At 41.9% G+C, this 25,633-nt stretch overlaps 1 protein-coding gene across 1 annotated transcript in view; it reads right to left on the minus strand.

Annotated features, from left to right (window-relative positions):
• GLRX2 (glutaredoxin 2) overlaps positions 1-25,633 on the minus strand; it is a 161,126-nt gene that overhangs the window by 59,905 nt on the left and 75,588 nt on the right. Inside the window, exon 2 of the mRNA XM_044085323.1 lies at positions 23,785-23,851. Within this exon, the coding sequence (XP_043941258.1) occupies positions 23,785-23,850 (66 nt within the window). The 5' untranslated portion in view covers position 23,851. The remainder of the gene's footprint in view (positions 1-23,784; positions 23,852-25,633) is intronic.

Below are 25,633 nucleotides of genomic sequence, written 5' to 3' on the forward strand. Positions count from 1 at the left end.
GTTAAGTGTACCGACTGTCGACAGATGGTTGTGTGAACAAACCTGGAAAGTTCTGTTCTTTAGATAACTTTATAACCATTTAATAATACTGAGGCCACAAGTTAAGTTTGGCAAACATCTGGAGCAGAATAGTCACTAATGGTTACAAATACTCTGCTTATATCTGTGAAAACTCATGCAATGATGAGATTCTTGTTGCTGTTACAATATACTGAGTTAGAAGCAGTGAGCAGTCTAGTTGTAGTTCTGAAAGCATTTCTGAATCCATGTTGTTTGTCTGATAAAAGACCATAACTATTTATGTACTCGAGAAATTGTAAAGAAGTTTTCCAAAGATTTCAGTGAGAGGGGAGAGGGTGGAGATAGGCTGCTTGTATTTACTGACTTTAGGGAAGGGTACTTTGGAAATGGGGATAATGATGGAATGTTTTAAAGCTGGAGGGAGATTCCTGGTAGTAACCGATTAGTTGCGGATATATGTAAGAGGCTTAGCAATACAATTAGTTGCATTAATAAGAAAGGTAAGGTGGAAGCCTGAATGTTTAGAGTAGATAGCTTTTTAGCAAGCTTTTGGAGTCTTTTACAGAGATTTACCTAAAGTGAAAGACAGCTGCATATTCAGCCAGAGGGTAGAGACTTGACATAGGATTATTTTGTAAGGGTCCGTGATTATTGGAGAAACTGAGTGAACTAGTGAATTCCAGTATGGAAGAAAGGAGGAAGGACTTGTAGTTCTGTGCAGAGTTAAATTTGTTAGCTCCTTTTACTTTACTGTAAGGGTCAGTTGTCTGACATGTGGCCTGTTACCTTCTTAAGATATATCCAAAATTGTTTTGGATTACCACCAGCTGATAATAGTTTGTTTTGCAAATACAGGGTTTTGCAGAAATGGTCCCTATTCTAATGCTCTTCTTAAGTTGAGGCAATTCTGAAGAAGATATCTATCATTCTGGTTTTGTTTCAAGGTATCCCAGCCAATGTCCTTTTGCTTCAGAAGTTCCTTAATTTCCTTAATGTCTGCAGTTAGTCATGAACAGACCAGCCCCTTAAATGTTCTATGTACAATGCAGAAAAGTGTATCCTGAACAGAAGAGACAGTATTAATAAATACAGATAAAACAATCCCACAAAAGCTTTAACACCTTCATTAAATTATCACTTAAGACATAGGTAAGCATACATTAACAGAAAAGAAAACAAACCATTTCAACACGTTTCTATTTAAATACAATATATATCACATATTTTATTTTCTTTCTACTATAATCAGTCCAACATTACAAAAATTGCTGAATTCCTACCTTCCCCTTAAACCTCACTCCTCCTGCTCATTATTATGCATGTATTGTCCCCACAATATCAATTTACTTTTATATGTAATTTGCTCCTTTCCTTTTCTAAAGAACCTTCTTCTGATTCTTTTACCTCTCTTAGAATATTCAATACATCAAATACATCTGGTGTAGACTTTGATTTCCAATTTCTAGTAAGTGATTTTTTTTGGCAGCCAACAGAATTCAACTTAATAAGGCCTTACTATGTCTAAGCAATTGAGATTCTGTATCCCAGCTCAAAAGTATAATTTCCTCATCTTACAGCCATTTGCTCACCTTATGATTCTGACAGAATACTCTGTTGGGAATTTTTAAAATCTGCCGGCTTATTACACTCCCAAAACATACATCTTTCTTCTCAATCACACCTCCAACATTTGCTATCTACCTGTGGAAAAATTTGTTGACGTCTGCTTGGGGTATAAAAATACCTATACAAACACTTACAAGCAAAGATAACAAACCATCTGGACTTGGTTCATACTTGGGAGCCATACATATGCCTTCCCGTTGTTTTCTTGTAAACTGATTTTCCAGTCTCTCCTCCCAGTCTTTTCTAACCTCCCTTGGTTGACTGTTACAGTTACTATGCAATACTTTATATGCCCTACTATTTATCCCTTTTTTTAAGAGTTGCTTCTGTGCTAGATTCAGCTAAAAACTCTACCAGACCAGGTATTTCACTTAAAATTCCCCCATCTCTTTCTCTTTGTCTGTACTGTTGACAGCAAGCACTGGTAAGGAAAGCAATCTTTAGCCTGCAATCCAAATGTCTTCTTGTTCTCATCCCACTCTATTACCTTTCCTGATTCATTTGTTTGCTTCCAATACCTTGGTTCCTTTACTAGGTGTCTTCAGTAATTTTCACGACCCCCCACCCATCTTCTGTACCCCACTTACAGTTATCCCTATTGACTTAGTTCTTAGTATACTTTCTGCTACTTTATGAATGTGGACGGTTTCCTCCTTTCCTGCTTAACTTAAAACAGACTTTATTCATCTGCTTTTACTGTAATTGTCTCTTAGTTTCTTAAACTTGAATTATCTTCTGTTTACTCCCTTCCCATTTAACTAAAATACTTTATTCAGCTGCTTTTATTGTTTATGTGTCTCTTCCTACTTCATTATTTTATTTTGCATTTACTGCTTGTTCTTATAGTGTTCAATTGCATTTACTCTGCGGCATTTATTACTGCTTGTTAGTAGGCTGATTAAATTATAATTATTACTCTTAAGTGTCTTAGTTTCGGTTAAAGGACTTGGGCTTCAGGCCAGTTATTTTACATTAAGAATGTTTGTGGTCTGCACACTCATGGGAGGAGAGGGTAGCCTCTGTCTTTCTGATCTGGGAATTGCTGAGTGACAGCCTATTGTGCTTGTTGTTCTAAGTGTCTTTGTTCCGTTTTAAGCACTTGGGTTCCAAACCAGTTATTTTACATTAGGAAGATTTGCGGTTTAGACTCTTGTGGCAGGAGAGTATAGTCTACACTCTTCTAAGCTGGGAATCACCAATTGAATGTTAATTGTGTCTACTATTCTGTAAGTGTCTTAGTTCTGGTTTTAGCACATGGGCTATAAACCAGTTACTTTACATTGGGAGGGTTGTGGTCTAGACTCTTGTGGCAGAAGAGTGTGGCCTACACCCTTCTAAGCTGGGAAATGCTTGTGAAGGTTTATTGTGTCTATTTTAAGCATATTTATTCTGGTGTAAGCACTTGGTTTCCAAACCACTTACTTTACATTAGGAGGATTTGTGGCCTAAACTCTTGTGGTAGGAAAAGACAGCCTACATCCTTTTGGTTGGAAACTGCTGGTTGTAGGCCTATTGTGTCTGTTACTATGAAGTGTCTTAGTTCAGGCTTAAGCACTTGTGCTCAAAAAACAGTTGTTTTACATTTGGAAGGTTTGTGGTCTTGACTCTTGTGGTGGGAGAGTGTGGCTTACTCACTATGCAGAGAATTGCTGGTGAACTGCGGCATTATTTAAACTGCCTTCTGCTGTTGTGACTGTGATTTTGAATTTATAGAACTATGCACTTAGAATTTCTAGCTTATAGTACTTCTGCATTTTACAGCACAGGCTAGATTCAGACTCACTGACTCTAGACTGTTTAGTATCACTTGAGCACTAATACCAGCTCTTCACTGAGATACTGCAATATCTGAGGCATCCGTTGCTTCCAACTAAAGATAAATGCCTGTGTTTGCTCTAATACTGCATTTTTAACTTGTATTTGCATTCTACTGTCTGTCTGAATTGTCTGAACTATTTTTGTCACATTTGACTGTCCACTGTACTAGTTCAGCTGTAGCACTGCCCAGCTCCAAGCTTGATATTTCTGGGTCTGTTTTGTAACATCTGAGCATCAACTTCAGGTCACTTTTGTTGTGAAGGCCCTTCTGCACCCTTATGTGAGGACAGTGCTGTCTGGGTCCTATCTAATCGAGGGTGATTAGACTACAGCTCTAGACAGCATTCGTATTGGCTAGTTTGAGATAAAAGGGGTATTTTCTTGTTTTACTTAAGCCCTGCGTTTACACTAGTTTGCGTGTAATGATCAATCGTGCATTGCTGCGTAGTGTTGGTTATCGTTGCTGGTTAGATATGCAAAAGTCTGTTTGCTAAATTTTCCCTTAGCACTTTGGTCATCTAGAGGTATTTCATGGCCCTGCTCTACTGTCAGGTGGAACAGTAAGCCTAGCTTCAGTGGTACCAACACACCTCTCACCCACTAGCCACTCCTAAGTGTGTCTTCTTTTCCTGATCTACAAATTTACCTATCACTATGGATGGACAATTTTCCACAGTTTCTCTAGCCAGCTTGGTTGACATGGGCATCCTGAGGCAGTGTAGCAACTGTCTCATGTTTGACTACCCTTTAATCCTAGTACCCACAAACATAGCATGAGAGATGCAACTATAATAAGAACCTTGAATCCATGCTCTTTCACATATCGGTCAGTACATATGACAGTGAGTGGGTTGCCAGCATGCACACCTCACCTCCTACTCCACCCAAACCCACATCACACATACCTACATATGCAGAGATCCTCACCAGAAACATACATAAACACCACAGACGTCACAAACGCAAGCACACTGCACATAATACTTCCTTTGCAGAATACATTACGTATAACAGCTCAAGCACCAGTGCCTCACGGGTCAAACCCTTAAGGCAAAACACAAAACCAAACATATTAGTCATAGGTGATTCCGTTGTGAAATACACTGAAGTCCATTTCACCAGGCTGGAAAAAGGACAGTCAGCTGTCAGGTGTCAGGATATGCCACATCACACATGCACTCAAGTCTCTCAACAACAGGTACTGTTATGGCTCCATCATAGTCCATGTCTATGTGAACGACTTGAGATGTACCTCTCTGGAAGATATGAAGAGGGACACGACTGAGCTCTTGAAGTGTGCGTCTCAGGCAGGTATGTCCTTAGCAGCATTTTACCATCACCTAGGATAAAGCCTCAATACAAACAGAAAATGATTGACTTCTGGTGTCATTCTAAGGGGATCAGCTGTCAGCCTGGGACGACATAATCAACAGACCTAAAAGCTTTGCCAGAGATGGTGTCATACCACTCAACCTGGAAACATCAAAAATCCAGACAAGGCCCATGAAAAATAGGTACAAATCTCTATGCTGATTAACATCTAATTTGCATACATAATTACGTAACCACACCCACTCCAATGGGAATTGTGGGATACCAACTTTCAAATGTGAACTGAAGAACAGACAACCAAAATATGGCACCAGAGTTCCCCTGCAGCCATTCCAATGTCCCATTAACTGGCTATTTCGTCCCATTTACCATAAACACTAATGTGTGCATACTGCTTTAGTTCTACAATGATTATTTGGATTTTATTTTTACATTTTACATCACAACAATGCAAAAACACTAAGACATCTGGAAAACAAAGCAATACGGTCTCACATAGACTTGGCATTAAAACTTCTCCGCTCTTGAAACAGCACTGAAACCCACACCACATCCACAGAAAATGCATCTGGCCAGTGGTGGATAAAGATTACCTTTGGGCTGTTTTCAAATCGCTGGTCCCTTGCACACAAAACAAGAAACATACATGTGTTGTTTTCTTTGATACACCCTCCTGACTTTATTAAATTATATTCTTTGCATGATACAACACAATTGTTAGACAGAGCGCATTTTAAATTCATCGTTTGAACATTTTTCCAGTAGGCTGTATTGTGGGCAATGAAACCAATTCAGAACATTTCCATTATAAAATTCTACTTCCACATCCACACTATAAATAGAATGACAGTAGTGTAAGCCATAGGCATCTTGCACAGCTTCTCACACTTATTTTCAATTTCAGTTTTTTTTCGGGGGGGGGGGGCAAAAGGTCAAAAAACAGGGACACATTTTAAACATTGCTTGTATAATTTTGTAAAGTTGCTAGAATAAAATGTATTACCACCATGTACTTCACTAGCAAGTCTAGAGCCCTGGACCCTAGGCACTACAGTCAGAGCAACATATTACTATGCTAAATCAGCAGCTTTCTAAAAAAAAAAAAATAGGAAAACTGAAACGTAATGGCCATCATTTAGTGCATTCATTTCTCACCACAGCTCTCAACCTCTTAGCACAAAAAAACCTGGGCAAAGTTCACAAGTGGTGGTGGTGGCTAGGGACTTTAGGCTCTTTTTATCCTGTACCAGAGGTACAGGGTTTGAGCTTGAGTACCTCTAGCCACCAGGTATATTAATTGGAGGGGGGGGCAGCTTCCTTCCCATTACTCATAAACTGATTAACTTTGTTTCTTGCACGGCAGTACACTAAAATTCTTATCTTTCATTTAGTATAACCATATTCTCATCAGCATAAATAAAAATTATAATGACTTGCTTTTTAAAGCCTATCCCTCTAATACTAATATGATATGCAACATACCACTAAAAGTTATTCACTACTTCAGCTCCCCTTGCACCCCACCCCCCATATTTGGGGGCTCATACTACATGTAAACTGTATTAGATGATAGCAGATGGGTATGAATTGTATCCCACTACTGTAAACCAATGTGGAGGTAAGAAAACTGGACAGGGACTAAGGTGTTCTGATCTACTCCGAGAACCACTAAATTAAATCTTTTCAGTCTAAAAATTGTAAATCTTATCGCCACTAGGGGTATAGTCACTTAAGTCTCTTAAGTCACTGACTAGTGCTAAACAGATTTAAGTATAAACAAGGTGCAGAAATAATAACCACCACCACACAATTCATTAAGTACAGCATGGCCTCAAGAGCAAGCAGGAAATACATATTGTTGTCCTGGATATGAGCCTATACCATCCACACTAACAAACAGGCTCCACATTGAGCTCTCCATCAATCAGAGACTTTTTGACCTAGCTCTCCATACCTTTAATCTCATTTGTCCACAGTAACTATAAATACACTTTTACACACATAATTACCTGAACTACATTTAAATAACAAATCCTCATACTAACTAACTCTTTCTTCTTATATAAAATCCCAGAGCGAGCTTCTTCTTTATTAAATCCAATCTGCAAACATTCCTTTCCGGCACTGGTGACTCCCGCTCGCTGAAGCATTTGAACCAGAGCTGGAAATATGTGCTGCATACGTGAGCGGAGCATTCAGACAGACTGGTGGTGCTGATGTCATTGTGCACGTGATCACGTCAGCACACGAAGCTCTTAAGTTAAAAAAATAAAAATAAAAGTGCAAATAAATTAGAAAAGAAGGGGTGTCACTCGGGAACCATGGCACCCCATTGTTTTGACCCCAAAACTCAGTAAAATCCGAGGAATTCAGGACAGTTGGGAGGTATGGATGGCGTTCATCTGTCACCCCTTGGATTTCGGCTACTGGCTAAGGCTCCTCCCACCCCCATAGTGCCTTTTTTAGACAGTGTCTCAAGAACAAAATTCCCAATGCAAAAACTCCATCTAAAAACAACCTGAAGGTTGTGCAGCTAAACAGTAGGACTCTCAACACAAAACTGCACTCACTGGAAGCTGTCCTCACCTTGGAAGATGCAGAAATTTGTGCAGTCACGGAGACCTGGTTCAAGGCTGTGGAGAGCACCCCAGCCATACCGGGTTACACCTCCTTTCACATGTTCAGACCTCAAACTGAAGGTGTGAAAACTAAAGGCAGCAGTGCATATATATTCATTAAAGATAAATACACCTCCAGACTGGTTAAACAGTATGACTCCCTGGAGACACTTCAGGTGCAATTAACTGTTGGTAGGACACCTATTCAAGTCATTGCCAGCTACAGGAACCACTCCATTAATCAGGACACCCACCCTGCCTATTCGGATCTACTTGAGTCTATCAAGATACATACAAACACCACGGTTTTAGGCGACTTTAACTACCCATCCAATGACTGGTTAAATTACTCGTGATCAAACTAATTTGCCCAAAGGTTCCTTGACTTTGTTAACTCCAGTGCCCTGGACCAGCTGGTTGACACCCCCACAAGGGGTGCCAACATCCTGGATAAGATGATCGCCAATATGGGGCACCACTGTAGCACCCCCAGTGTGAGGTCCTCCATGGTGAGATCTGACCACAAATTGGCCTTATTCAAAGTAAAATACTAGTAACCACAGGAAATGGTGTAAATAATACAAACTCCAAAACTCCACAGCAGTGCAGAAAAGAAAGCCAGTAAAGGTCCATACACCTATAAGCAAAGACAAAGGCAAGCCAAACCAATATGGTATAAAGTTTAATACAAAATATCCACACCAAAATAAGCACTTTCGTTTCACCCACGGAAACTTCATCAGAATGGTGTATTGTCAAAAACAAACTGTTAAAATAGTCAAAACCTGCAGCAATGGAACCCAAATTTTTGCTAACTTGGTTCTCCTTTATTGGGAGACACATTTTGTGTTTACCAGTGATTTTTTTCAAAAATATTCATGCCTATTACCTTTATTTGGACGACATTTTTGTGTTGTGGGATGGTACACCTGAGTTAACAACAATTTTTATGCAATTTTTACACTCCACTACAAGTTTCCTGTCCTTTACTAGTTTAGTTGACACTAAGTCTATTGTATGTCTAGACATAGTTATTTCTAAAGATACAGAAAAAAGTGAATACGTGTCTCAAATACACAGAAAAAAATACTTTTCAAATGCATACTTACACTTTAAAAGCAACCACCCCCTCCCCCCAAAGAAGAATATCGTGAAGGATGAAATGGTGAGGGCAGCCCGGGTTCTGAGTAGGGAATTCAAATTTATGGAGAGTTTATTTTTAGCTCAAGATTATCCCAAACTTCTTATTGATAACATCAAGAAGGAAATTATGGATGGTTTGGGATTTAAATATTTCCCCTTGATTAGGGGTAAGCCTACTGCCAACAACAACATTACTACAATGACAGCTGACATTCAGGAGACCCTGGAAATAGGGGTAACACAAGTTGTTTACCCTGTAGGCAAAGGAACTTCTGGAACCAAGGATATATACTGTGTGTTAGGGTATAACCAAGATTCTTTGTGAATCAAAGACATTTTTCTTAAGTTCTGGAATATGTTTGCCATGATGCCCAACATTCTCTCAGTTTTTCAATATTCCTTTAAAGTTAGTTATAGGAAAGGTGCCAACCTTAAGAACTTGTTTGAGAATGCATCACGAGTTAATAACTTCACACCGCAGAAAAATAAGGGTACTTGCAGATGTGGCAGTTGTGCACAGTGTTGGATGGTGGTTAATAACAGGGAGTTATTTTTACCAAGCTTGGATAAGTTTATTTCTACTGATGGACACCACAATTGTGCCTCTAAAAGAATAGTATACATGGCACATTGTACCATCTGTTATGCATTCTATATAGGCAAAACTGAGAGATGTCTTAGACAAAGAATATATGAGCATTTATATCCTCTAAACAGGGGCAAAGACACCAATGTGCTGTACAAACATTGTTTACTTTGTCCCAGAGCCAAATTTAAATTCTGGGTGATGCAGCAAGTTCAGATTCGAGAAAGGGGTGGTGATTGGGAAACCAGACTGGAATATCAAAAGATGATATGGCAAATGTTTTTCTGATGCCTGTGTAAACCCTGGTTTAAATGACCACCTTTTTACAGTTCCTACTTTGAAACTGAAAGTAAACATTTTATAATATCTTTGTTGTCATGTTTAGGAGATTCTAAAACACTTCTGTAAATAATATTTGTGTACATATATTTATACACACACATATATATATATATATATATATATATATATATATATATATATATATATATACACACACACACACATTTGTAAATATTTGTATGTATTTTTATCAAATTGTGTTGTGCATATGTGTATGTGTATATATGTCAAACAACAGTACACAGGTTTCTGTGATGGTTCCTTAAATATTCAAATGCTGTGTAATTAACTTAACATTTAGGTTTTGATTATTTTAACAGTTTGTTTGTGACAATACACCATTCTGATGAAGTTTCCATGGGTGAAACGAAAGTGCTTATTTTGGTGTGGCTATTTTGTATTAAACTTTAAACCATATTGGTTTGGCTTGGCTTTGTCTTTGCCTATAGGTGTATGGACCTTTACTTATTCAAAGTAACTATCACACCTAACCTTCCCAGCAGCAACTAAGCTAAAAAAAAAATCCTCCAAAGCAGAATATAACCTCTTATGGATTGGTATAAATAGCTTCACTGCACCTCCTCCCTCAGATGAAACTGGCAACTATGCCAAGCTCTACACCAATTCGTTATACAAACACTTGTATTTTAAATGCACTGACTCGGACGTACCTGACAGGACCAAAACAAACTCCTCAAGGAAGAGCAAACCTACCTGGTGGACAACTGCCATTAACAGGCTTTACAATAAGAGGAAGAAATTGCTGTCTAAGATTAAGAGGGAACAAGCTCTCCTAAACCGGAAACACTACCTTCTTAGCTTAAACAAGCAAATGAGACTTCTTGTGAAGTCCTCCAAAGCAAATTACGAGTCCAAATTAGCTTCCTCAACAAAGGATAACCACAAGGCATTCTATAGTTACATTCCGTAACCTAAAAGGAAAGGACCAGATTTGTTCAGAACTGGTAGTTAATGATACCACATATACTGATCCTGTGGACATAGCTAAACTGTTGGCCGACAGGTTCTGTGAAAACATTAGTCTCCTGTCCCTGCCACACGTACTCCATGATGTCCCTACCACATGTCCCCTACCTTGTATCTCTAAAAAGCATGTCATAAATGCCCTCTCTAAGGCCAAAAAACAGCATCTATGGGACCTGATAACATCCCAGGCTGTGTCCTACATGGGCTCCAATGTGAATTAGCAACACCATTGGGTTCTCTTTTCAATCATAATCCAAGCACCAGCTTTGTGCCAGCTGAATGGAACACAGCCACCATTATTCACGTGCACAAAAGTGGTGCTTCCACTGATCCCAGGAACTATAAACCTATTAGCCTGAAAAGCATTATCTGCAAGGCCATGGAACAAATCATCATGGACCTTATCAACAAAGATATAGGTACTCTCCAAACATTTGACCCTAGTCTGGATTTGCCAAAGGGAGATCATGCCTGTTAAATCTGCTGGACTTCTTGGAGACAGTCTCTAAGGCCCTGGACAAGGGGAAATCTGTGCATACAGCCTACCTATACCTGGCCAAGGCATATGAAACTATCCCCCACTCAGGTATCACTGACAAACTCATCCAGCTAGGTCAACCCTTACATCATTAGTTGGGTCACTAAGTGGCTCAATGATAGAAGTCATATAGTCAAAAATAGGGGAATCCGCCTCCAACAGCAGACCTGTAAAGTACAGTTTTGTACCTACCATAAATGTAGATGTTCGAGTGTATACCCTGCTGCAGTCATCACACTTGCGTTATCCTGTCGTCAGGCAGTCCCGCAGTCGGCCCAAATTCCAAAGTCTTGGTCCAGCGTCAGTTGCTGTCACTTCTTCCCTGACGTCATTGCGCCAGGGGTATGCAAGAGGCATCCGACACCATTTTCTTCAGTTTATCTTGTCCCAGATGTCAGGTGCCCCCACAAAAGGTGGTCAGTTGGTAGTAACAATAATAAAAGTTTAGCACAAACAAAACATCCCTCCAGCTATAAGCAAATACACCACAAAGGTTGTATCAGATTTTAAGGTATTGAAAGGTTTTAGTTAGGTCAGAGGGGATGGAGGGAGGGTAACCTGGACTGCAGCAGGGTATACACTCGAACATCTACATTTATGGTAGGTACAAAACTGTACTATGTTCATCGTGTTACCCTGCTGCAGTCATCACACTTGGGTAGAATACCAAAGCTAAGGATGGGAGGTGGAATCAAACAGGGTTAGAGGAGGCTAGAAGGCCCTGCAAAACTGCAGTGGCGAAGCCAGCTCTAGTCTTAGAGTAAAGTGGTAAGTGATAGTGTTTGATGAAGGTGTGCACTGAACTCCAAGTTGCAGCTTCCAGAATATCCTTGGTTGGCACCCCCCTGAGGAAGGCTGTAGATGTAGCTGCTGCCCTGGTAGAGTGGGGCCTTATGCTAGCAAGAACTGGTTTTCCATGATGTGTGTAGCAAAAACGTATGCAATGTCCTATCCATTTGGAAATGGTCTGTTTTGAGATAGCCTTTCCTTGTGATGCTGTAGCATAGGATACAAAAAGTTGGTCAGATTTTCTGAAAACCTTAGTTTTATCCAAGTAGTAACATAGTTGCCTGTGAATGTCCAAGGAATGCAGGAGTCTTTCTCCTTTGTTCTGTGGATTTGGAAAGAAAGTGGGTAAATGGATGGTTTGATTTAGAGCCACACTGGATACCACCTTTGGCATAAAGGAGGGGTTAGTTCGTAGAGAAACTCTGTCTTGATGAAAAATGAGGAAAGGCTCTACTGCCATTAGTGCCTGTAGCTCTGAGACTCTTCTGGCTGAAGTAATTGCTAGCAGCAGGGCAGACTTCCATGATATAAACTTTAAGTCAGCTGAGAAAGCTGGCTCAAAAGGTGGTAGCGTACGTTTTTCCAGGACAAAATTGAGGTCCCAAGTTGGTGTTGGCGCTCTCCTGGGTGGCCTAATGTTTTTGGCCCCTCTGAGATACTGTCTTAGAAGTGGATGTGAAAATAAGGGAGGATCCGTGTTGTAGTGAGCTGAAATAGCTGAGGCGTGGATTTTAATAGATGAAAAAGAAAGTCCTTTGTGTAACATCTCAGTTAAATATTGTAGAATCTAAGGTATGTCCGACTGAAGGGTATTTTGGCCTTTAGCTTGGTTCCAGGCGCAAAATCTTTTCCATTTGTCTGAGTAGGCTTTCCTGGTGCTGGGCCTCCTGGCCTCCAGAAAAACATCCATAACAGCTTGTAAAAGAGGAGCTGGCTGGTTGCTTAGGTGATTTGCCATGCAGCCAAATTTAAGGTTTTGAGCTGGCTGTGTAGAATCTGACTGCCTTGCTATGTGAGCAGATGAGGAATTTGAGGTAAAATCCATGGTGGGCCCTGGGCCATGTTCCTTAATAGTGGGTACCAGTGCTGGCGTGGCCAGTCTGGGGCAATGAGCATCATTCGGGGTCTCTCCATCCTGACTTTCAGCAGCACCTTTGTGAGAAGGGGCAATGGAGGAAAAGCATATACTGTCAGCATTTTCCAACTGAATGAGAGTGCGTCCACTTTCCAAGCTAGATGGTGAAATGTCCTTGTGCAAAATTTTGATAGCTGATAGTTTTGGGGGTTGGCAAACAGGTCTATGTTTGGGCGCCCCCATTTTTGAATTATCATTGCAAATACTTGTGGATCCAGTTTCCACTTGTGGGGATCCATGATGTTTCTGCTTAGGTCGTCTGCCAATGTGTTCTTTTTTCCTGGCAGGAATTGAGCTTGTAATTGAACTTGGTAGGCCAGTGCTGTGCTCCACAAGGTCATTGCTTGCCTGCATAGAGGGTAGGAGTGTGTACCCCCTTGTTTGTTTATGTACCACATTACTGTGGTGTTGTCTGTCCTTATTATAAGCTGTCCTGGATGTAAGAGGTCCCTTAAGGCTGTCAGGGCATTCTGTACAGCTAGCATTTCTTTTTGATTGATGTACAGATTCCTTTGATCTGCAGTCCATATGCCTTGAACGCACCGTCCTGCCATGTGTGCCCCCCAGGCATAGTCCGATGTATCTGTTGTCATAGTTTGCCTGGCTGGGGTTAAGGTGAAAGGCTGACCCTTGTTGAGGTGACATGCCTGTGACCACCATAGAAACTCCTGTTGAAGGCAGGGAATGAGAGGTATCATTGTTTCCAAGCTGTGGTTGTGTTGAGTCCATACGCTTTTTAGGTACCATTGTAATTTCCTCATATGCAGTTTTGCAAATGGTATTAGTAGTATGCAAGATGCCATGAAGCCCAAGGCCTGCAGAATTTTTCTTGCAGGGAGTTGGGTCTTTGTTGCCATTGTTTTGAAGTATTGAGTTAGTTGTAGTTGTTTGTCTGGCGTCAGATAAGCCATCTGGGCCGTTGTATTCAAGCTGGCACCCAGGAATGTCATAATTTGTGAGGGCACTAGTTTTGATTTCTTTTCGTTTACTGTGTATCCTAGGCAACTTAGAAGGTGTTATACAAAAGCCAGATGTTGTAAGAGAATGTCCTTGCTTTCTGCTTGGATGAGGCAGTCGTCCAGGTATGGGTATATTTGAATTCCTCTTTGTCTGCAGTATGTAATTACTGGTGCCAGGCATTTTGTGAAGACCCTGGGTGCAGTAGATAAGCCAAAGGGCAGTGCAGAGAATTGGTAATGGGTTGAACCAGCAATGAAACGGAGATATCTTCTGAAATTTTGTCTGACAGGGACATACAGGTGCGCCTCCTTGAGGTCCAACGTTACTAGCCAAGCTTTCTTGCCCAACATGGGAAGAAGCTGCTGTAGTGTTAGCATCTTGAATTTGGGTACTTGCAAGAAGGTGTTTAGAACTGAAAGGTCCAGAATGGGTCTCCAAGCATTGTCCTTTCTGGGGACTAGAAAGAGCCTTGAGTAAAATCCTTGGCCTTGCTCCCATGTAGGTACCAGTTGAATAGCTCTCATGTCCATGAGAGCTGTAATTTGTTTTTGTGCCTCTGCCCATTGATTTTGTGGCAGGTTTGGCATTCCTTTTATCCTTGGCAAGGTGTGGAAATGGAATCTGTATCCTTGTGAGATAATGTCTAGGACCCATTTGTCCTTTGTGACGATGCGCCAGTTGTCTGTAAAAAATGCTAATTTTCCTCCCAAGGGAACTGCCAAGAGAGTTTTGCTCGGTAGTTTGAGGTTTAAGTCATTGTGTTTTCCTTCTAGTAGTTTGGGACCTGTCTTCTCCCTTCTGTGTTGCAGTGCCCCATTGGCGAGGTTTGTAAGGGATTTGTGCTTGTCCTCTGCCCCTTGGGCACCTGTATTTACCCCTCTGTGGTCTGTCAGAAGCTGGAAAGGACCAATTTTTTGTTGGCCAATTTCTGCTGAAGCGTGGGGGTTGTACCTGTAAGAAATCTTTGACCGTCTGCATAGATTTTGCCTTATCCTCCATTTTCTTTAAAACCTCTTCTGCTTTAAGCCCAAATAAGACATCCTGCTGTAAGGGTGCATCTAGTAACTTTGCTTTAACATGATCAGACAGAGTTTGTTCCTTTAACCAAGCATGCCTACGTATAACAGACCCAGTAACAGCTGCTCTACAGGAAGCTTCCAAGGAATCAAATCCACTTTGTAAAGTATGTTTGCCCACCTGTTCAGCTGCATGCAACAGATCCTGCATTTCCTTGAATTCAGACTGTTGAGGGTGCGTGCTCATCTTTTGTTTTATTTGAGACATTAGGAATTGCTGGTATTTAAGCATGTGAAATTGACAATTTAGTGCTCTCATAGCTAAAGTAGCTGAGGTGTAAACCTTCTTCCCCCACCTATCTAGTGCTCTGGAGTCCCTTTCAAAGGGTACAGGATTTTTAGCCATAGACGCCTTAGCCCCTTTGGGACCCTGGGAGATTGTCTCTGGGTCAGCAACAGGGCTTTTGTAAAGGAATTTGTGCGAGTCAGGCACTCTATAATATCTATCTGGTTTGGCTGGAGCAGGAGACAGAGAATCTGGATTTAGACTAGATTCTAAGTAAACATCATCCACAATGTCTAAAACTGGAGGGATAGCAAGTGGTCTGTGCTGGGGGAGTAAAAGAAACTCTCGGAGCCTTTTCTTTGAGTCGGAGTAGTCCTGGCCTTCCCAGTGGAAATGTTCCCTCATGGTATGTAAGGTTTCCCCAAAGGAATAGTCTTCAGGGAGAGAAGCTGAGGGAATGGAATCTTCAGCATCAGAATCTTCATAAGGGAGAAAGGAGTAATCCTGTTCCTCAGAGGAGCCTGAGGAAATAGACACTTGATCAGAGGAGGAATAATCCTCCTTTTGTCTAGGCCTTTTGTTGGGGGGGGGGGTTGGGAACCACTGATTAAAGAAATCAAATCTTCAGCCATTTTAAGCATCTGTTTCTTAGGCATGGGGCCTTGAACTGGAAACTGATGTGCAGTCTTTTTTGGTTTTAGAGGAGTCTTAAGCTTAGCATAAGATTTTATGGTGAGAGTAGTCAGTCTGAAGGCACCTTCTGAAACCGAAGGGGTTTCCACAGCACCTGCCTCTCCTTCTGCAATGTCGTCGGTAGGGCCTAAAGAAAATGGCTGTGTCAGCCTATAACTCTCTGCTAGAGAATCCGAAGCTGTCTGGGGTTCCAATTCTGTGGTCGCCAGGGGCTGCGTAGGCGCCTCACTGAAAACCGGAGAACCGGCGACCAGCCCAGCCGAGGCCTCGGAGTCTGGCTTGGATCTAGGCTGCCTGTCTTTATCTTTGCATTTTTTATGCACGCTGGTAGTCGGTTGCTCCGACGGCATAGTGTAATTAAATTTCCTACCGAAGTAGTGTCGTGCGAAATCAAAGCGTCATTTTATAGTTCGCTTATTGAACCTAGCACAAAACCGACAACCAGTGACGTCGTGGTCTGGATCTAGGCAAGGTATACAATAAGAATGAAAGTCCTTATGAGGTATTTGCTTCCCACAAGAAATGCAATTGTTAACTTTTTCTGACATCGGACTGAGGCAAGAAAATGTTCCTCAACAGGGTACTTAGCTTTGAAGACTATGGACTGAAATTCGATTCGAAAATCTCAGGTGTCGGCCGACCGGCACTTGCGAACTGTTTCTGCTTCGGGCACCGCGCGGCAAAAAAGACTGAAGAAAATGGCGTTGGATGCTTCTTATATACCCCTGGCGCACTGACGTCAGGGAAGAAGCGACAGTAACAGACGCCAGACCAAGACTTTGGAATTCAGGCCGACTGCGGGACCGCCTGATGACAGGATAACCCAAGTGTGATGACTGCAGCAGGGTAACACGATGAACATCTAGTGGTGTTCCACAGTGATCAGTCCTGGGACTTCTACCATTTGGAATCTATTTCTCAGAAATACAAGCAAAAACTAAAGGTTGCTGGTTGACAAAATTTGCTGATGACTGTAAACTGGGAGCGGTCATAGAATCTCCAAATTATGTCATCATCCTACAAGAGGGAAAACAAGAAAAGCAATGGACAAAGTGCACTCCAAGCAATATCAAAAGTAATGATACTGTAATTTAATAAAGTAAGGTTAGCGCTTCCGTGTAGGTCAGTGCCTGCACTTCTTCAGGCCTGATCTTGCACAAACCAATGATTGGTGCCAAATTTATGGCCTTAAACTCAATGCAAAAAAATGTATTGTCATTCTTTTTGGTAAAAGCGATGTTCCTGCTAACTACCACATCAATAGCAACACCTTAAGTATGCACTCAGTGATGAGAGGCCTGGGTACACAGGTTGACAGCAACTTTACCTTTGACCACTATGTCTCCACAGTGGTAAGAAGGGCATTCTATATTGCTCTTCTCATAAGAAGGGCATTGCTTTAAGAAAAAAAAAAAGTTATAACCTCCCTGTACTTTTCTCTCATCAGGCCAATAATTCAGTACAATGCCCCTTTTGCTATGCACCTTTCTAAGCAATTGGAGAAGCCACAAAGGTTCCTCACAAGGAAAATTCAAGGTCTTCACCATCTGTCCTATGGGGATCATCTGAAATCACTATCACGTTATTCTGTTTCATACAGACTACTCAGAGGTGATCTCTGCCTTGCATATAAGGCAATCTCTGACCCTGCGTTACTGGAAATGCTTCATATCCAAAAGTCAAAAAGTACATAGGATGTTCATAGTGCATACAGCTGCAGTCATCACACTTGGGGTTATCCTGCCGTCAGGCGGGTCCTCGGTCGGCCGAATTCCAAAGTGTACGTCCGGCGTCGGTTGTCGTCGCTTCTTCCCTGACGTCAGTGCGACAGGGGTATAAAAGAGGCAGCCAACACCATTTTCTTCAGTCTTTCTTGCCGCACGGTGCCCGAAGTAGAAGCAGTTCGCAAATGCCAGTCGGCCAGCTCCTGAGATTTACGAAAAGTATTTCATCCGAAGTCTTCTTTAAAGCTAAGTACCCCGTTGGGGAAACTTTACTTGCCTTAGACCGATGTCAGACAAAGTTAATAATTGCATTTCTTGTGGGAAGCAAATACCACATAAGGATTTTCACTCTTACTGTATACCTTGCTTAGGGCCAGACCACGACGTCTCGGCCTGCCATTTTTGTGCTAGGTTTAACAAGCGCACTATTAAGCGCCTGGCGGAGTTCGCCCTTCATTATTTTGGCAAAACATTTAATTATATCATGTCGTCGGATATACCGACGCCAGTTTTAGGCAAAAAAACGTAAGGATAAGGACAGACATCCGAGGCCTGCACCGAGTACTGATATCACGCTAAGGCCGACTACCGGTTCTCCGGTTCTCAGCGAGGCGCCTACGCAGCCCCTGACTACTGATGAAACTATTTCACCGGTGACTTCAGTACCCGAGGTCACAGGTTCCTCGGTCTCCACTGCAGATACCGATGCCACTCTTGGCGGAGAAACGGAAAGTTTAGCAAGGCCTGCCATTTCTGAAGGCGTTTTCAGGCCTACCACCTTCTCTATTAAATGTTCACTAAATCTAAAGCTCCAATGAAAATTAAAAAACGGGGTCCTCAGACCCCCTCTCAAGGCCCCATGCCTAAAAAACAGATGCTTAAAATGGCTGAGGATTTGATTACACTCATCAGGGGTTCTCAACCCCCTCAGACAAAAGACCCAGGTTGGAGGAAGACTACCCTTCCTCAGACCAGGCTTCTATTACCTCAGACCTTTCTGAGGACCAGGATTACGCCAATTCCCCATTTGAAGACTCTGATGCTGAGGAGTCTATTCCCTCGGTCTCCCCCCCTGAGGACTACTCTTTTGGGGAGACCTTACATACATTGAGAGAGCACTTCCACTGGGAAGGCCAGGAGTACTCAGATTCCAGGAAAAGGCTTAGGGAATTTCTGCTGCTTCCCCAACATAGGCCCCTGGCTATTCCTCCTGTCTTAGATATTTTGGATGATGTGTATGCAGAAGCCAGTCTTAATCCAGACTCTTTACCTCCTGCCCCTGTTAAACCAGACAGATATTACCGGGTTCCTGATTCTCACCAGTTCCTTTATAAAAGCCCTTCTGCTGACCCAGAAACTATTTCTCAGGGTCCCAAGGGGATTAAGGCCTCTACTGCTAAAAACCCTTTACCTTCAGAGAGAGATTCCAGAGCATTAGAAAGGTGGGGGAAAAAGGTGTATACATCAGCCACTTTAACCATGAGGGCATTAAACTGTCAATTTCATATGTTAAAATACCAGCAGTTCTTGCTATCTCAGCTGAAAAGCAAAATGACACAAACAGAACAACCAGATTTGAAAGAGTTGCAGGATTTGTTGCATGGAGCAGAACAAGTGGGGAAACATACCTTACAGTGTGGTTTTGATGCTCTAGAGGCCTCATGTAGAGCTGCTGTCATGGGGTCTGTCATACATAGACACGCTTGGCTCAAAGAGCAAACCTTACCAGATCATGTCAAAGCAAAGTTATTAGATGCACCACTACAGAAAGATGTACTGTTCGGTGTTAAAGCTGAGGAGGTACTAAAGACAATGGAGGAAAAAGTGAAATCTATGCAAACAGTTAAAGATTTCTTGCAGGTGCAGCCGCCACGCTTTAGCAGAAACTGGCCTTCAAAAAAGTGGTCCTTTCCAGCCACAGACAGACCCCAAAGGGGTAGATACAGATGCCCAAGGGGTAGAGGACAACCTCAAGGATCTTACAGAGCTAGGCAGTGGCAAGCACCAGCCCCAACAGGTGGAGAAGATAGACCACAGTCATTTAGAAAACAGACACAATGACTTTCCCCTATGCCTGCCAAACAAAGCTATAATGGCAGCACCTTTGGGCGGAAAACTGGCCTTATTTTCAAAAAACTGGCACATTGTTACAAAGGACAAATGGATTCTGGATATTATAGACAGAGGCTACAGGTTCCACTTTCACACTCTTCCAAAAATGAGAGGCATGCCAAACCTGCCACAAAATCAATGGGCAGAGGCACAAAAACAAATTTCCGCTCTCATGAATATGAAAGCAATTCAAGAGGTACCTGCAAAAGAACAAGGTCAAGGTTTTTATTCAAGACTATTTCTGGTACCAAGGAAGGACAAAGATTGGAGACCCATCTTAGACCTATCTATTCTAAACACATATCTAGAGGTACCAAAATTCAAGATGTTCACATTACAGCAGCTTCTTCCCATGCTGGGCAAGGAGTCTTGGCTGGTAACGTTGGACCTCAAGGAGGCATACCTGCATGTCCCTATCAGACAAGATTGCAGAAGATACCTCAGATTTCTTGCAGGTTCAACCCATTATCAATTCTCTGCATTGCCCTTTGGCTTATCTACTGCGCCCAGAGTGTTTATGAAATGCCTGGCATCAGTAATTGCTTTCTGCAGACAACGAGGAATACAAATCTACCCATATCTGGACGACTGCCTGATCCAAGCGGACAGCAAGGACATTCTACTGCAGCATCTGGCATTTGTAATAAAACTGTTAAACTGCCTGGGGTACACAGTGAACAAAAAGAAATCAAAACTAATACCCTCTCAACAGATAATTTTCCTGGGTGCCAGCTTAAATACAACGGCCCAGATGGCTTACCTCACGCCAGACAAACAAGGGCAACTGTCTCAATACTTCAACAAAATGGCAACTTTAACCAGGCTAACTGCAAGGAAAATCCCACAGGCTCTGGGGTTCATGGCATCTTGCATCCTACTAATACCATTTGCAAAGCTGCATATGAGGAAACTACAATGGTACCTAAAAAACTTATGGTCTCAACACAGCCACAGCTTGGAAACAATTTTACCACTCATTCCATGCCTTCAAAAGGAATTTTTGTGGTGGGCTCAAGCATGCCAAAGAAACACAGGTCTCCCTTTCTGTATACCACAAGCAAGTCAAATCATCAAAACAGACGCCTCAAACTACGCCTGGGGAGCACACATGGCAGATCAGTGCATCCAGGGAAAATGGTCCCAAAAACAGATGCACCTACACATCAACCAAAAGGAGATGCTAGCTGTGCAAAATGCTCTTATGACCTTCAAGGACCTACTGCATCCGGGCCAGCTATTAATAAGGACAGACAACACCACAGTCATGTGGTACATAAACAAACACGGAGGGACACATTCATACCCCCTGTGCAGGCAAGCTATGACCCTGTGGAATACAGCATTGGAATTACAAGTTCAACTACAGGCACAATTCCTGCCAAGAAAGGAAAACACGCTGGCAGACAACTTGAGCAGAAATATGACAGACCCACACGAATGGAAGTTGCATCCTCAAGTCTTCTCAAAGATAACTCAAGCATGGGGACAGCCAGACATAGATCTATTTGCTACCCACAGAAATTACAAGTTGGAAAAATTCTGCTCAAGGACCTATCATCCACAGGCCTGGAAAGTGGACGCACTCTCTTTCAATTGGACAGCATTGACAGTCTATGCCTTCCCGCCTCTACCTCTACTGACCAAAGTCCTATTAAAAACCAGAGCAGAGAGGCCACAAATGATTCTCATTGCTCCAGACTGGCCACGACAGCACTGGTACCCTCTCCTAAAGAGCCTGTCACATTCACCACCATGGATCCTACCTCAAGTTCCTCTTCTGTTGTCCCAGCACAACTACAAGACCCTTCACAGCCAGCTCAGAACTCTAAATCTAGCTGCATGGAAAATACCTTAATTTGCCAACAGACTCTCCTCTCCAAGGAGGTACAGGATGTCATCTTGGAGGCCAGGAGACCCTCTACTAGAAAAACCTACTCCGTCAAATGGAAACAATTTTGTTCCTGGAATCAAGCAAAGGGCCAGAATCCTTGGGTAATAAATATACCTCAGATTTTACAGTACCTAGCTGAGATGTTAAACAGTGGCCTTTCCTTCTCTTCCATCAAGATCCACGCTTCAGCCATTTCAACACAATACAATACGGATCCTCCTTTATTCTCGCATCCTCTATTAAGGCAGTTCCTCAGAGGGGCAAAAAATATAAAACCCCCACGGAAACCACCAGCTCCAGCTTGGGACCTCAACTTTGTATTGGAGAAGCTGACACTGCCTCCTTTTGAACTGGCTTCTTCAGCAGAGCTACAATACTTGTCATGGAAAACAGCCTTGCTTCTGGCTATTACCTCAGCACGCAGGGTCTCGGAGCTACAGGCCCTCATGGCTGTGCAACCATTCATCATTTTCCATCAGGACAGGGTTTCCTTACGAACCAACCCTACCTTCATGCCAAAGGTAGTATCCAGTGTGGCTTTGAATCAGACTATTCATTTACCTACCTTTTATCCAAACACACAGAACAAAGGGGAGAGGCTACTACACTCCTTGGACATTCACAGGCAACTTCGATATTACTTGGACAGAACAAAGTCATTCAGGAAATCTGAGCAGCTCTTTGTGTCCTATGCTACAGGTGCTCAAGAAAGGCTATTTCCAAACAGACCATTTCAAAATGGATAGCCCACTGCATACGCTTTTGTTATTCATTTCATGGAAAATCAGTGCCTGCATACATCAGATCCCACTCCACCAGAGCTACAGCTACCTCAGCAGCTTTCCTCAGGGGGGTCCCTACCAAGGACATTTTGGAAGCAGCTACTTGGAGTTCAGTGCACACTTTCACCAAGCACTACCACCTTCCACTATACTCAAAATCTAGAGTGGGCTTTGCCACAGCAGTCCTGCAGGGCATTCTAGCCCCTCCTAATTCCACTTAGTACCAGCCACCCTTACTTAGCTTTGGAATTCTACCCAAGTGTGATGACTGCAGCTGTATGCACGATGAACATAGTACAGTTTTGTACCTACCATAAATGTAGATGTTCGAGTGCGCATACAGCTGCAGTCCAGGTAACCCTCCCTCCATCCCCTCTTAGGACAGGGCTTATGACAAACACCTTTAACATACAACCTATTTGGGGAATTCCTTTACGGTGTATTTGCTTGCAACTACTGTTTTGATTTATCTACTTATGTATGTTTGCATAACATCATGTATTGCCTTCTTTTCTGGGGGCACCTGACATCTGGGGCAAGAAAAACTGAAGAAAATGGTGTCGGCTGCCTCTTTTATACCCCTGTGGCACTGACGTCAGGGAAGAAGCGACGACAACCAACGCCGGACCTAGACTTTGGAATTCGGCCGACCGAGGACCTGCCTGACGGCAGGATAACCCCAAGTGTGATGACTGCAGCTGTATGCGCACTCGAACATCTACATTTATGGTAGGTACAAAACTGTACTTTACTCGTTCTAAAGACCTTAACTGGGTATGTGACATTAATAAAACCTGCTGGAGGGACAGATTTGTCTCCCAGAGGTTACCACACCTTTGGAACAGACTCCCACTTCATGTCAAACAGAGCACCTCATTGGCGCTCTTCAAACGCAGTCTGGATGAGTGTATGGGTGACTATAAATTCACCCCGGGGATTCCACTTGTGTCTGTCTTGAACAGGGACAATAGGTGCTGATTGTGGAAATAAGGGTAAGAAGTTGGCTAGCCTTGTAAGGGCCCTAGGGCCATTAGCTTAGTAACTTCCTATGCTCCTATCATCCTATCTATTAAGGCAAAAACAAAGACTAGAAAATGTCAGTAAAGCAAAAATTCATGACACAGCAATCACCAATTCATTACTGAGACTGGACTATGCAGAGGTAAATTCTTACTGATCCTGGTATGGAAAGAAATGCACAGGTGTACTACAGCTACAAAGGAAAGACACAGGAAAACAGCAAGACTGACAATAAACATCAGCCTCAGGAAAAACAAATATGCACAAAAGCAACACAAATATCCATTCTTTACTAGTCAGGTTTGCTCTCCATTTACTTTCACAGCAGCTAAATATGATCAAACATTTTCTAGCACTAAACCTACCGTAATAAGCTGTAGAGCTGCTGCATCAGTTAGTGGCCTGGATGTTGATGATCGGATGTTTCCCATTCTATAAATAATGAACAGAAATACTTTACATTATTATTGTTGCTATGCGGACTAATTTACCAGCTTATTACAGTTTATTCTTCCTGCTGCTGTACTGTCTCACCCATTCCGCTTCAGCATAGCTCTCAACTTTCCATGTCCAAAATGAGGAACACTAGCCCTCATAATGTGGAACAAATGGGCAAAATGTGGAACACATACTATTGGCTTACTAACAACTTCAACTAGGAAGGTCATAGGATGGTTAAAATAAGCTGGTTTTACTTATAAAGAATATATTTTAATGAATTAATATGATTCACTTCTATTTACAATGGATTTCACTTAAAGAAATTCCTAACACTGAATGTGTGACAGAGTCTTTCAATGTGGAACTTTGAGGAACATGAACTTTTTAAGACCTCAAATGAGGTACACTTGAGAGGTATGCGCTTCAGCTTGCGAGCGTACACACACACACACACACACACACACACACACACACACACACACACACACACACACACCTATAAAAACTGCTGCATAATTTTTTGGAATTAATTTTCTTTTTCAGTATCATCTATTTACATAACGGCATTCATTAACTGATCAAATTTATTATCCATCTAGGAAAGATATTAAATCAAAAGAAAACGTGAAGTACAAACTAAAAGTGTGTGTAAACCAAGTGACCAGCATAATAAAGGGCCGCTGTATTCAAAAACATATCTACATTTATGGTAACTGTAAACTAGTGATTAACACTATGCTTAGACAGGCTATAACAAATTTTTTTTTTTTTTTTACATTAGTTAAATGGATGAACCCACTGGAGACCAGTGTTCTTTTTCAGGGTAACTCAGGAACACTGGTTGATTGACTTCCACACAGTCCCACAAGTAGGCAAATGGAGATGAAATGAATGAAACCTTGTACCCTGGGCAACAGGAAACAGCTAATTAACAGCCCAGGGCCTTAATCCCGACAACTGTCAGTTTTCAAGCTTATGAAAGGATGACTTTTGTCATCTGTATACAAAGCTCAACAACACTTTTTATCTGATAAGCAAAATGTTTTTAATCATAATGTCCCACAAATGAATCAATGCAAGTGGAAATAAAATCTGCTGTAACTTGACATGACTGTACATTTTCTGAATCTTCCATAAAACTAATAAATATCACAAGGCTATTTTTTCCCTACTGAAAGAAATGCCCGTATGTATTCTGAATTAAGTAAAAAAGCTCAGTTTAGGTCTAATGATGCATGACTATGCAATTCTGACCTAAGCAAGCACAAAGTTCCAGCATCCCATTTGATCTCTGAAAAACAAAATATACTCTCTTTAAATGATCACACTCCACATCTAATCATTTAGACTCTGCAAGGGTTTGGCTCATTGTACATCCCCATAAACATTTTTACAGGTAAGACAGATCTTCCAGGTTCAGTTATCTTTGTGGTCCCATGCATATCTCCCTGCTTCTCCTCCACAGGTCGTCTCTCTACCACTGCTTACATCAAAATGACTAGCCAAAATACTTAAAGACAACAGGAAGATTTCCCAAGTGTCCTGCCAAATTTCCCTCTATGAGTACTGCTTTGGGGCTCCTCTGAATATAGGGATTGACCTAATCAACAAAACTTAATAAACAAATACAAAATGACAACCTTTTCTCATGTGAAGTCTAACATTCTGAAAGATCATTATGCTGGCTGACATATGACCCTGCCATGATGACATAATTCTGTTTCACAAAACCCAATATCTTTAAGCTCAGAACTAGTGGGTCCTGATAGTACA

Source organism: Protopterus annectens, chromosome 10.part0 (assembly GCF_019279795.1).
Source record: "Protopterus annectens isolate FY-2018-M chromosome 10.part0, PAN1.0, whole genome shotgun sequence".
Taxonomy (NCBI): Eukaryota; Metazoa; Chordata; order Ceratodontiformes; family Protopteridae; genus Protopterus; species Protopterus annectens.